The following is a 13443-nucleotide window of genomic DNA, read 5'->3' as shown; positions in this document are numbered from 1 at the left end:
TTCTCCATTTTCCTCTTGTTTTTGCAGTACTGGTCCTTTCCTTCAAGGTTGAGGGCAGCACTGAGAGAGCAGTGCAAATCTGCTGACATCATCCCCCAAGATCCAGTCGGCTTGGTTGAGATGGGAGGGAGAGAGATACAGGAAGGAAAGGAGGGAGGGAATCAGGATGTGGGCATCAAGAGAGGATACTGCAGCTCCCTCTCAGAATCTACACACACACACATACTGTATATTCAGATGAACTGGATCATGAGGCTCAAAAACACACGCCCACTACAGCAGCATCACTGCTGCACCAGAGAGAGAGACCAGCGTATACTCCCATCTCTCACTCTCTCTTCTCATTCTGTCTCATACACACACACACACACACACACACACACACACACAGACACATGCTCGGGGGAGGATCTGCGTGTTGGGTTGCTGAGCATCCAGGTCCCCCCTCCCCTTCTTCCTCACTCTCTCACTCCCTCTCCCTGTTCACCTTGCCTGTTCCGGCTGTATGGTTTATTGTTGCGTCAGAGCCAAAGAGAGCCAGCGAGAAGCATGCCGGGGGAGAGCTCTCACAGATCTGTGCCCACCGAAAAACATCCAGAACAGGGAGCTGAGGAGACGGGGCTCCCTGGACCAGGTAGGACATCTGGGGTTGGGGATAAAGAAAGAGGAAATTACGCAGGTAGATGCGATAAAAGACAAGGAAATATTTAGAGGAGAGAGGATGGTGTTGAATAGATTCTAGCAGAGGGGGTAGAGAGGGAGAGAGTTAGTAGAATAGTAGCATGGCGGATATATAGAGACTACTGGGCTAGTTAAAGTGTGATTGCCAAACAGTATCTCCTTGAAACTGCCATGTGGCGTCATATCTGTCTGTCTGTTGACATGTACAATTTGAGTACGCTGTGGTTCCGTTGCATGTTAGCCTCCTCATTAACCCGCAGGTTGTCTCCCTTCCAGCAGCTATAAGCAGCCTCCCTAAAGCTTAAAGCCTCCATCCCTAACAACCTGTCACCTAAATTACTGAAGCTTTGTGTGATTCCTATCTCTCCAGCCCCCATCCTCATCAGATCCCAGTCCCCTCTCCCCCCACACCTAACCCTGGCATGCCCGGCACCACCCCATCTGCATCCACATCTCCCAAGCAAATTTGGGAGCTGTAAGTGTAGAGTGGCTCCTCCCTTCACCCGGCCTTAGCAGGAGCATGACACAGCAGCTTGTCATGTTCCTGGATTCCTTGTGCTGTGGGAACACACACGCACAAGAGCTTCTATCACAAATCTGGTCTTTTATTGCTAATGTTGCTGCTGTATATGTGACGTTGTGAGATAGGAGAAGATGTTCTGTCAGTCCATATTCGTGATTGTCAATTTTTTTTAATTTGTCCCCTTAATAATGGTCAGAGTGAGAGTGTTGGTTTTGGGACAAAGTCTTGTGATTACTCTGTCTCTTGCAGTTATTGCACACAATTGTGTATACTGTTGTAAACATCTGACAGTTATGATAGATAACCTAAATGGCTAATATGTCATTTGCCTCTTCTCTGCTAGATTTAGATTACAATGGTTTGCTATTTTGGAAATGTTCCTGCTTTGACTTCATCATTGCCCTGATTTGTTCTTAGGCTTGGAATTATTTTAAGATTTCTTGGCCTGAATCTTGGGAGGAGAGAGAGTTGTCGGATGCTCTAGTTACAACTTGTTCTTTTGGCACATACTTGATGAAAGTGAGTGATTAGAGGATTGATTATGACTAAAGAGATGAGATCTTAAAAGAGAAAGAGGAGCATATGAGACTATTGGGGTGTCTCTTCTTCAAGGCCAAATCTGAGCAGTAGATATAATAGAGGCACCCCTTGCAGACAGGCCAGCGCTGCAGCCTCTGTGACGCAGCTCTAGTCTGCTCAGCTTGCTGCGTGTGGCCTGCTCCTCTTACGGCAAGCTGGGTGCTCAATTTCACTGCATCCTCCCAAAGGAGACTTGCAGGCTGGGCCAGGGAGGGATCAGACATCTACAGATTATTTACAGCAGTGTATCTGCAGCTAGGAGACAGAGACGGGCAGTTATGCTAGCATAAATAATACATGTCATTGGTTCATTTAGCATCCTAGCAAAACAGTGTGCAGTTCTACATGTGATTCCAATGTCTAGCATATAAGGGAGAACGACAGTGTTTCTGAATGTGTTCAATATGGTGGTTTTGCTTGATTTTCTATTAGTCAATAGTCTTTGTTGCATGACTTGCACACAAGCACACCGAGAACTTATTATTGAGCATCGATCAGACATGGCTGCTAAGTGCTGATGATTGCATCTACCACAAACCACAGGCAGGGCAGGAGAGCAGCGAGGGAGGAGATGTACTGTGGAAAAAGAAGAAAAAAAAGAACATGGAGGCGAGAGGATGGAGCTAAGACTCACCACTAAAAGTAAAACAAAGAAGAGGCAGATATAAATACATACATACATACATGTTTATTCATGTTTAAAGCAGGATACAAAAATAGTTTAGAGAGGAATTGAGACAGAGGTGATATGTGGGTGATGGCGTGTGCGTGTTTGTGGCCGGCACCGAGCTGAGCCACTTGTGAGTTATATTGGCCAATCAGCATGTGGAATGAGGTCACCGTGGTAATGGCCCAGTTAGGAGAGCAAATTGAGGTTCTGTTCCCTCAATTCGCACTACAGAGAAAGTGGCTTAAATTAGCATTTGGGCTGTTACTACGAATGTATAGTTTTATGTGATGGTAATCAATCCAACACAACAACTTAATTGATGTTAAGCAGTGGAACTGAAAAAAAAGAAGAATACAGTCTTTAAGTCCATCTTCTCTCTCCAATTGTTTTCCCTTTCTTGCTCATACACAAGAGTGCCTCCACTCACCCCTGACCCCCTTTCTGTGATGCATCCTGTCAGTTTGTGTCAGTGATCTCGCCACTCCTGATGACTGTTATGAAGATGATAGCAAGGTCTAGAAAGACAAGAGGACAGAGAATACCATAATTCAATGACAGAGTTCCTTTTGCTTCTGGCTAATTGTGCAATGGTGTATGTTGATACAGAAAGAGAAAGAAAGACAGAGAAACTTGGAGATGGATACTGAAGTGTGTTTAGTGAAGCATTGTTTTCCACTTTAATGATTTGAGTCCAGCGTTATGATGAAATAAAACAGCCAGGGTTAATCAGATTCAAACAAACAACAACAACAACCAAAACCAAAACAGCCTGCTTATATCTTTTCAATCTTGGTTATTGTTTTGACATTTGATGAATCTGCTGACTGCCATTTTGGTGACATTTCTGGAGCTCTCACTGTACGTGCGGGATAATAATATGCATATTATTTTACAATAAAAGAGGCTTAGCCTTTCCTATCGTTTCTGGTGTGGTTGTGCTGAGATAATTCAGTCAGCTCGATTGAGACGACTTCTTTGTTAATTCCTACAGTTCAAATGTAACATACACATCTGCTAAGTAGACAGTTTCCTTCATTCAAAATGTTAATTCAACTGCTCTTTCCGTTTATTTTAGCAGTTGTTTTGTAATGTTTTGTTCTGTTTTTCAGACATGACCAGACACCCTTCTATTGACTCCAGCCCTAGTGACAGTGGCTCCTCTCCTAGTGACAGTGGTTCTAGCCCATCTCCCAGTACTCCTCAGAAGCTACTCCCAGCATGCACCTCTCCATTTGGACCGCGGCTATTTCATGCAATACCTAGCTCCTCTGGTACTCCAAGACCACAACCTGAAGGCTCTGACTATCGCAACAACACAGCCAGACTGTCTGGAAAATTAGGTGGTCATGGACCATGTGGCCACCATGTCCCTGTTAAGATGGAGAGAATCAAGGTGTGTGTTTTGTGTGTGTGAGCATTTTTACAATTTTACATCAGATATGCTTCCAGAAACATCGTATAGTAGGTATACTGATATTAACTTTATTATGGATGGATACTGTGTTTATCCCAGGTTCTGACTGGTTCTGAGGTGGAGAGTGACTATCAAGAGCCACAGACCATTGATGCAAGGGTGGTGATGGGTCAAGAGACACTGCTCAAAACAACAGAGATCCAGAAAAGGAAACCCCTGGTTGAGCCAAGTGGTCAGGCAATCCCTTTGCCAGCTATTCCAAGCGTTTCAGGTCCTCAGTCACAAACGAAAGAGACAGAGCTGGAAACCAACAAAGAGGAAAACCAATTCCAAATCCCTCAAAAACAGCAGGATGAGCAAAAAAAACCTATGCAGCCCCCAACCACACTCCCTTCCCCTTTTCAGAACCCCCTATTCCCTTCCTCCTCCTCCACAGAACCAACCACAACAGATGATAGTTTGAAAGACAAAAAGGAAGAGAGTCAAACCCTTTCTCAACATGAAGTGCCTTCCCTTTCTTTTTCTGAGCTGGCCTGTCCAGTTGCTTTGTCCTTCTCTGAGCCAGCCTATGCTGTTGACCCACTACGAGTGGGTGTGCCCACATCTCTTGACCCTGACCTATACTATACCGCTCCTTCCACCCCAATCAAGATGGCCTCCCGCTCTTCGCACCTTAAGCATCATTCATATCCAGGTTCTCCAGCCTGCCCACTCTCCCCTGGCTCTCCCTCAGACAGCGAGGACCTCTGTTCCCCTCTCACCTCACCCTCTGGCTCTTATATCACAGCAGAGGGAGGCAGCTGGACTTCCTCTTACACATCTTCCACCTCCCCCTCCACTTCTCCCAACCTGCTCCTCACAGAAGAATCACAGGAGGCCCCTGCCTGCTTTGTGGGCTCATTATCAGAGATTGGAGATGAAGTTGGGGAGGAAAAAGGAAGAACAGGTCTAGAGCGGCAGGAGGAAATAGCAGGAGACTTCTGCCTGTACCGTCCTGAGGATTTTGTCATGAATTCACGGATGGGTTTAACAGGGACAGTGATCATTGAGGAAGAAGAGGCTCAAAAAGAGGTCAAGATTGCTAGAGAAAGTTGTCGTCCTTGCTGGCTGACTGATGATACGTCCCCTCTAAGGAGCAGTAGCAGCCGTAGCAGTGACTCCCAGGAGGATGGGGGAGAGTCTGAGAGCTCACTCTGTCCACTGGAAGAGGCTAGTGCAGGGAGAGCAGAGTATGCTAGACCCATGCAGGCAGGCCTGAAATTGCAACTGGAAGCATGTATATCAGAGGAACATTATGGACAGATGGATGACCTCCCAGAACGACTCTCCACTGCCTTGACTCCTGACACAGAGAGCATGACCATGGCCTCATCAAGCCTTAGTCCTGACTCACCTGTCAGCCCCCTGGATGCCTTCTGTCCTGGAGCCTTTGGTGGGTTTGGCCCCAGTTCTTTCATGTTTTCCGAAGCAACCTGTGGTGATGATATACCAGATGAGGAAAGGATGATCCCTGCCTCCCTCATTTCCTTTCCCCTCCACACCAGCCTTATCTTTAAGGCCGATTCAATGGAAATTACCCTCTTCCCCACAGAGGACGAGAATGATTTAGGAGAAAGTAATGACAGAAATGAAGGAAAGGATGTTAATGCTTACGCAGCAGGAGAGGAGGAGGCAGATGTTGAAGATGTCGATGATGAAGAGGATGATTATGATTATGACGATGAGGGTGAAGACAATGCTAATAGCGCTGCCGGCGGTGATGGCAATGATGAAAATAAGGAAGAGGATGACAGTGGTGATCACGAGGAGGCAGGTGAGGAAGTGAAGGTAGAGGTGAAAGTGGTAGAAGAGGAGGAAGAAATAGAGCAGGGAGAGGATAAGGAGAAGTGTGTTCTCAAAGCAGTGGAGGATCCTACAGAAGAGGACAGCTCAGCATCCTTCCTTCATTCACTTTCAGAGACATCTATCAATGAGGGGTTAGACGAATCCTTCTGTTTCCAAGACGATACAGATGACTCATTAGATTCTGCATCCTATAATGGGGAGGAGGACGAACGTCTATACAGCACTGAGAGGCATGCACAATCACTAGAACCCACACCAATGGATGCACTTGATCTATCTGAAGCTCAAACAGAACCGGAACAGGGGTCTACCACTGGGACAGGTCAAACTGAACCTTTGCACACACAACTGAGCACAGACAAACTTGTGGATATAGAACCCAAACCTCTGGATGAACCTACACCCCTTAAACCGCAATCCGACCCTGAACTGACATCTACCAGTGGAATAGGTCAGAAAACACCTTTGCACACACAAGTGAGCACAGACAAACCAGTTGATCACCAGAAACTACCTTGTACTTCAGAAGCAATCTTTTGTCAACCAGAGTCATCCAGCAATCTGGATGAGAGTGAGAGTCTAAGTGAGATAATGGCTCTCTCTGGTTCCTTCAACCCTTGTGAGCAGCCTAAAATTAGCCCTCCTTTTAACCCATCCACCACTCCTGTGTTTTTTTGTGGTCCACCTGATCCTATTGCTGAGTTCCACACCTCTCCTCCTTTGGAGACGGCAGAACGTAATAGTTCAGTTCCTCAAAAAGAATTGACTGAGAAAAATCCCCAGATGAAAGATGATGATTTGCATGAGAGCAAGGATTGTTCAGGGGAGGAACCCACAGAAGAACCAGAGAGAGACTCTTTCAAATTGCTCATCAAGCCGCGGCATTATCAGGCAGAAAGCCACAGGGCCGTAGGGGCAAGTAGAGTTGTATTATCAAAGTCTTTCTCCAATAAATCAGATGTGCCTGTAGGGGCTGAGGCAATATGTAGGACCAGTATTCACAGGGAGTCTGAAATCGAGCTTGACCAGAGGAATGGGAATACCTCAGCTGAGTCTATGAGTGTGGAGTGTCGAAGCATTGACTCTGCCACCAATGACTTAAATAAAGGTGTTCTTCTTCTCTCCTGCCCAAAAGACTCTAGTCCCAACCCCAGTAATATCCCTGTTTCTGTTTCTGCAGAGGTCATCTCAGAACTTACTGACAATCTGGCCCTGACCCCCGGTGACTCTGCTCAGGAGAACTTGAGAGAAAATACTCTGAGTACAGATGAGGGGGTACTGGCAGCTGTTGGATCCCCACACTCACCCCTTGCCATCTCACCTAAAAGGGAAAACTCAGAAACAGACACCATGGGTGGGAGCAGGGAGATGCATCCTGGAGCTGGGGCATGGTGCCAAGACAGGATGGGGCTGGGGTTCACTTTAGGATTAGGATCAGGGGCTGAGTTTGCTGTCTGGGGAGCAGGGGAGTCTCTCTCCTTGTCTCTGGGGAAGAGGTATGAGTTAGAGGCAGAGGGTCTGCTCATGTGTGACACAGAGGGCCAAAGCACACAGATGGCCGTGGTTCCCAATAAGACCAGTGAAGTGTGTGAGAATTATGACAATGTTCTGCGTTCTGTTCTGGATGAAGAAGACAACAACAGTCAGTGTGGAAAGAGGGACCGGATGGCGGAGGAAGAATTGGTTGGGGAGGGAGCTTCTGAGTCCAACTTGGCTTGCTGGAAGTCCATTGAGGAGATCTCCGAAGCAGGCGGAGGGGAGGATGGAAGCTCCAGATTCCCAGAGGATGATGTCAGTAATCTAAATCCAGACAATGATGCAGATACCATTCACAGACAAACACAAAACACTTGGCAGAACTCGAACAATAACAATGACTCTGCTTTTAACTCCTTGGAAGTAGCCATGTGTGGAAGTCTGAATGCTCTATCAGAGGAAGTGAGACCCCAGAGTGTGAGTTTTAGTGTTAGAGATTCTGTGTCTAATATTCCACTTGAGGAAATGCCACCTCAGGTTTCTGACACAATTCCTGATGAAGGGAAACAAAAAGACAGCTCTATATACCCGACATATGACACAACACAGGCACCATCCTCAAAGGAAGGTGCCTGTAGCATCTCAGTGCCATTAGTTGAAACTCACCTGGACAAAGCTGTAACAAACCAGCATCTCTGTTCACCAGATAAAGCCAGATCCAGATATCACACTAGTCTAGAGTGTCAGACAATCACTCCAGAGAGTAATACAGCATTTTCTTTGCTCCACGGATCCTTTGGTTCCTTTACTCCTAAATGTAAATCTAATGAATCCAGACCAAGTCGAGCTTGTCAAGTAAAGATGGAAAATACCGGTTCTCAGTCAGAACCTGAGATGGCGGCGCCGCCGACTGAACGCCAAAGAAAGGATGATGTCAATCATGTGACTGACAGACTTGTTGATGAACCAAAGACTAAAGATGCCTTTAAAGGACAGCAGTGTGTTGTAAGGAACTCAGGGGAAGATGATGAGGAAGAAAAAGTGGAAGAGAAAGCAAAAAAGAGAGGTGTGGATAAAGATAAAAAGAACAAAAAAGCAAGGAAAACCTCTCCTGCACAGACTGGCCAAGAGCACTATGTGTGCCACGTCCCTCAAGAGGAACTTTGCACAGATAAACCAATTGCTGCTAAGAAAGGGAGGAGAGGGAAGCAGAACAAACACAGGGAATCACAGGCAGGCAGTCGTACTGACTGCAGCCCTGAAACTGTTGATGATCCAAAGAAACCTTCTGTTCCATTAAATCCCACAGCAGATGGATGGACAGGGGTCACAGAAAAATGTCAAATGAAGACCGGTAGAAAGGCAAACAACAAAGCGTCATCATCATACTATGAACAGAGGGCATCTGGGACAGAGAAGGTTACATTTCGGTCACAGATGCAGGGGGGTAACAGTCCCAGTCCGGATGTCAACAATCCTAGCCATGGATACTGCAATTCTACCATGCATACCCCAGACAACCTCAATGTTGTGTTGGCAATGAACCAAGAATTACATCAGAAACAGGAAGTGCTTGATAACAGACCACTATCTGATAGTCAGAGAGGAATAACAGTAGATATTAATGATAACAACATCAATACTGGCCACAGCCCAACCTCCCATGATACCATATCATACTCTTTGACTCCACTGTGTTCCTCACCACCTCCAATTTCCTCCTCCTCTCCTCTACCATGTGCCTCAACAGAGCCAGATGATGATCTTCCCACACCTGTACAGGAATCCCAACCTGTCCTCTCAGCCCAGCAACAGCCCTCTCCGTCTATGTCCCACACCCCCCCTACACTTTCCTCTACCTCCCCCACAACACAAAAAGCCCCTGATTCCCAATTTCCTGCTAACATCAACCTCCAAGAGATGAGTGTTGTCTTTTCTGCATCAACTACATCTACCACAAGTGTCTCTTCGCCCTCATTTCCCACTGCCACGCTGTTAAGCCTGTCCCAGCCTACCCAGGAGTCGTCTTCACCCGCGCCTGGAACTCTACATTCAGCATGTTTTCCAGACTCTATTTCCCGTCCCCAGTCTCAGCCTAATCTCAACATCCAGCCTCACAAACAAATCAAGCAAGGTTGCACATGGAGCATACAAGACAGGTGCAGAGGTGAGTATAGAAATGATGGCTTGTGGTGGTGCAACGGATCATAAAACTCACGGTTTGGATCGTGTCACGGATCAAAGTTTCTTATTGGATCAGCACAAAAGAAAAAAAGGGAGCAAATATAACTTTTAAAGATCCCTGATCCCTTTTTTTTCTTCTCGCCTATACTGATTGTCAATTATTGCTGATCCTTATGGGCAGATACATTTCCCTTTGTTGTTTGATTAAAGCAGCTGGTCTACAAGGCTCCAAACTATAAAATCATATCAACTGCTCTGAAGTCAGTAAACCATCAACAAATGTTACCCTTTTTCTTTGTTACAATAATGTATATCGTTTTTCTTCATAAAACACACAAATCAAATGATAAGGAAATTAATTTTCTTTAATCTCTAATATCTATTGATGTTGTTGTGAAAATATCTTCTTCACACAACTGCATTTATTCAAGCTTCTCACCAAAAATAAATGTTACGAGATTACATGAGAACACATCATAATATTGTCATAATTCACCTTCGCTCAGTAGTCCTTTTCACTGAACAGAGCCTGAACGCATCACAATGTAACCGAACGGAGCCTTCGTTCTGCTTTACACACGGATTAGATGTTTACAATGTAACATTATCGGAGATCAGCGACTAGAGGAACATTAATGCTGATGTCCTGATGGCACATGTTACTGAATATCGGCGGATAACGATCGTCAATAAAACTTTATTTCACACTGTGACGGTGAACGTTAAACGGGTCATTAATCCGCGGGTCACGTGCGCGACGAACTGCGTGGGGGGATCCGTACAGATCACGGGTCAACAATGGTCCGTTCCACCACCGATGGCTTGTTAGATGTAACGCACTTTACAATACACATTGAGGAGTGGCTGATCCTTTTTGTCCCAGTCTGTTCTGGAAACAGTGAAAGAGTGCTTTGCAATTGGGATTGTTATCAAAAAGGGAAATTCCCATTAAATATTCCCCATGTCTGTTGATTTTTAAGCAATAAAAAAAAAAACAACAACGTGTAATTCCTAATGCAAAATATGATCGATGAATGTGTGCTCTGAAAGGTCCCAGTTTGGCTGAGGAAGAGACAGACAGTGAGGATGATGCTGGACTGCCTCGATGTGGCCACAGATCCCAGGCCAGAGGAGTGGCAGGAAACAGAAATGGAGCCATGCAGATAGAGTCGGGTCCATCCAATCTGCGGGAAATGCAACCTTTCTCTGCTCACCAAATGTCCAACAGACAGTCGGGCTGTCCAATCAACCACAGCCACAAGATTGCAGAAGAGATCGACCTCTCCTTCAAAAACAATTGTGAGTTGTTTCTGACCTCACATTGGAAATAAGATTCAACATAAAGAATCAACTTCACTCACAATGTTCCATCACTCTCTCTATTTATACAATAGTATACCCATAGCTGCTGTTATTATTTGTTACATTTACATGTTTTTTTTAATATAAATTGACAACATGTGACAGAATAACTTAGTGTTACAACAGACGATATCACAAGAGACATACATTCTCTGCATTATACAGTTCACTGATTGAATTATGGATGAAGTGTGCCCTATTGTTGCCAATAACACATTGCAAATAAAGTATGCAGATACCATATGATTACATGCATTTTCCGTGGACTAATTTAATTCCTTGACGTTGATTAGATGAGCTTTTGGATTTTTTTAATGAACGCTCCTCATCAGCATTGCACTAATGAGATACACCAATGACTTCTATTATGGTGATCAGTTTCTATGGCAATAAGGATATAACTATGGCAATAACACTTACATGTACGGGGGCTGTGTGTTGAATATGTGCTTGTGTAGGTTCCATATTGGCTTCCTGTAATGAGTCTGAGAGCGAGGGGTCGGTGCCTGAGCTGGAGGAGCCAGAGCCACTGAGACCATCAGAGCCCCAGGTGAGTCTGTTCACGCTGCTCTTTTGGAAACCACCTTTTCCTCTACTGAGGTACCCATATCTTGTTAGAGCTAGAGCACATAGCACTTTCTAACATGAGATAATGGGACTACATTGAGATTATGTTGACAAATATAACTTTTTTTCAGATCCTGGATTTGTAATCGGCGGAGCCTGTTTGCTTACAGCCTGAAAACTAAAAAGAGTGTTATGTGGAGATCTTGATGTCACAAATTACAATTACTGTTGAGGAGAACATAAAACATGATTTGGCGGCTTGGCGTATATAAGAATTGTACTTTTTTGTGTGTGCTTCAAGCAAATTGCAGTTACTCCTGTTGCTAGAAACATAAAATGCATCGCTTCCTGTGTGTGCAACTGAAAACAGAACTGTCTGACATCAGCAAAAACACTGTCACATTGCTCAGTCACATTGAGTGATATTTGCAGGATTGCCAAATGAAAAAGATTGTTACAGTTAAAGTAACTGATATTTGTTTTTTGTTTCAGTCCTTTTCAGATGACGGGCTAAACAGACCAAAACAGAGTCGCAGTGAGAAGAAGGCCCGCAAGGTCAGACTACTGGCTGAATAAAAAATATATGTAAATGACACCAGTGTTTATTTTGTGTTATTTTGTCTTTATTCCTGACCATCTTTCTGTCTGTGTTGTGTAGGCCATGTCTAAACTTGGTCTGAAGCCGGTCCATGGTGTGACCAGAATCACCATTAGGAAGTCCAAGAGTATCTTGTTTGTCATCAGCAGACCAGATGTGTTCAAAAGCCCCGCATCAGACATTTACATTGTATTTGGAGAGGCAAAGGTAAATCTTTCTTTCTTAGTTATTCAAGCGTCAGCACATGCATTGTGTTACCTCTGAACCTCTCCTCTCCTGTCAGATTGAGGACCTTTCTCAGCAGGCTCACAAAGCGGCTGCAGAGAAATTCAAGGTGCCAGTGACCTCTTCTCCCCTGGCCCCACCTGTCCCACCCAGCCTCACCATCAAGGAAGAGAGTGAAGAGGAGGAAGAAGAGGTACTTATTGTCTCAACTATTGTTTCTAAATACCTATCATACGAATGTCAGTGCTGTTGTTAACTTTATATATCTCTCTCTCTTTTTCTTTGTTTCTATACATCAGGTGGATGAGGGAGGTCTTGAGCAGAGGGATATCGAGCTGGTGATGGCTCAGGCCAATGTGTCACGAGCCAAGGCCGTCCGTGCACTGAAGCACAACAAGAATGACATTGTGAATGCTATAATGGTGAGGACGAAGGAGGGGGGAAGGAGGTAGTGAGAGAGGAAGAGGGTAGAGGGAGGGCAGCTGGTGAACAAAATAATGAGTCATCGCCAGTGGGCGGGGAGTGTATAGAGAAGAGGTGGGGAGGGGGGAGGGGGGGGGGGGGGGGGTAAAGGAGCAAGAGGACAAAACAGTAGAGATTCTCCCCAGTAACTGAGCAACCTTTACAGTTCTGTTGTTCATCAGTGCAATGTGATGCCCACCAGGTGGCAGCAACTCACACTGAGAAAACTGAGTTTTAGTGACGCAGTGGATTTTGCTGATGGGGTGCAAAGCAAGAGGAAACTGCCTTTAGATCACTAGCAAAAGTTGACTGTAAAAACAGTGTTGATGTCGTGTGACATCTAGAGTGACTTATGTTTCAATTATGGGAAGACTGTTTTGGAATTTTTGGGAAAAATTTGATTTCTTCACAATGACAATTTTCATTGTTTAATTGTACCATTATTCAATGTATCTATTTTCTCTTTCTGTCTCTCTCTCCCTCTTCTATTTAGGAGCTGACCATGTGAGTGGTGAGGACAATTTGACTCCTGATCCCCTCCTCCAGCCTATACAGCATCTATACGCCACTGACTCTTCTGTATCGCTGCTACTGTATGTTGCATCCCCAATATCTGCTAAATAAAGTCTGATCCAACGTGGGCTGTGACTGCGTTGTAAGACTGATTTTACTGAGAGATTGCAGATGGTTCAGTGTTCCTTGTTTTAACATTAGGATACTTCCAATTCACCTCAGATCAGAACTTGCTATCACTCAAACTAAGGAACAACAACAGTTAGATAACGTTTGTTATGCTGATTTCCAGGGTTAACAGGCCTGTATTTACAAAAAATGAGCAAATGAAAAACACACAAAAT

At 44.9% G+C, this 13443-nt stretch overlaps 1 protein-coding gene across 1 annotated transcript; it reads left to right on the top strand.

Annotated features, from left to right (window-relative positions):
• Positions 1–336: 336 nt before the first annotated feature.
• nacad (NAC alpha domain containing) lies at positions 337–13234 on the top strand. The gene is made up of 10 exons (XM_034554214.1): positions 337–634; positions 3563–3846; positions 3967–9355; positions 10423–10671; positions 11193–11284; positions 11794–11856; positions 11960–12106; positions 12183–12317; positions 12424–12546; positions 13080–13234. Exons 1-10 carry the CDS (start codon positions 550–552, stop codon positions 13092–13094), a joined length of 6582 nt encoding a protein of 2193 aa, XP_034410105.1. The 5' UTR covers positions 337–549; the 3' UTR covers positions 13095–13234.
• Positions 13235–13443: the final 209 nt, after the last annotated feature.

This window comes from Cyclopterus lumpus, chromosome 16, assembly GCF_009769545.1.
Source record: "Cyclopterus lumpus isolate fCycLum1 chromosome 16, fCycLum1.pri, whole genome shotgun sequence".
Lineage (NCBI taxonomy): Eukaryota > Metazoa > Chordata > Actinopteri > Perciformes > Cyclopteridae > Cyclopterus > Cyclopterus lumpus.
This window is presented reverse-complemented; position numbering and strand designations above follow the sequence as displayed.

Excerpts from the sequence above, each read along its gene's own strand:
- nacad (XM_034554214.1), top strand. The coding sequence starts at position 550 with ATGCCGGGGGAGAGCTCTCACAGATCTGTGCCCACCGAAAAACATCCA. Across the intron at positions 10,672-11,192 it reads CCTCTCCTTCAAAAACAATT|GTTCCATATTGGCTTCCTGT; the intron begins GTGAGTTGTTTC and ends GTGCTTGTGTAG. Across the intron at positions 12,318-12,423 it reads GTGAAGAGGAGGAAGAAGAG|GTGGATGAGGGAGGTCTTGA; the intron begins GTACTTATTGTC and ends TCTATACATCAG.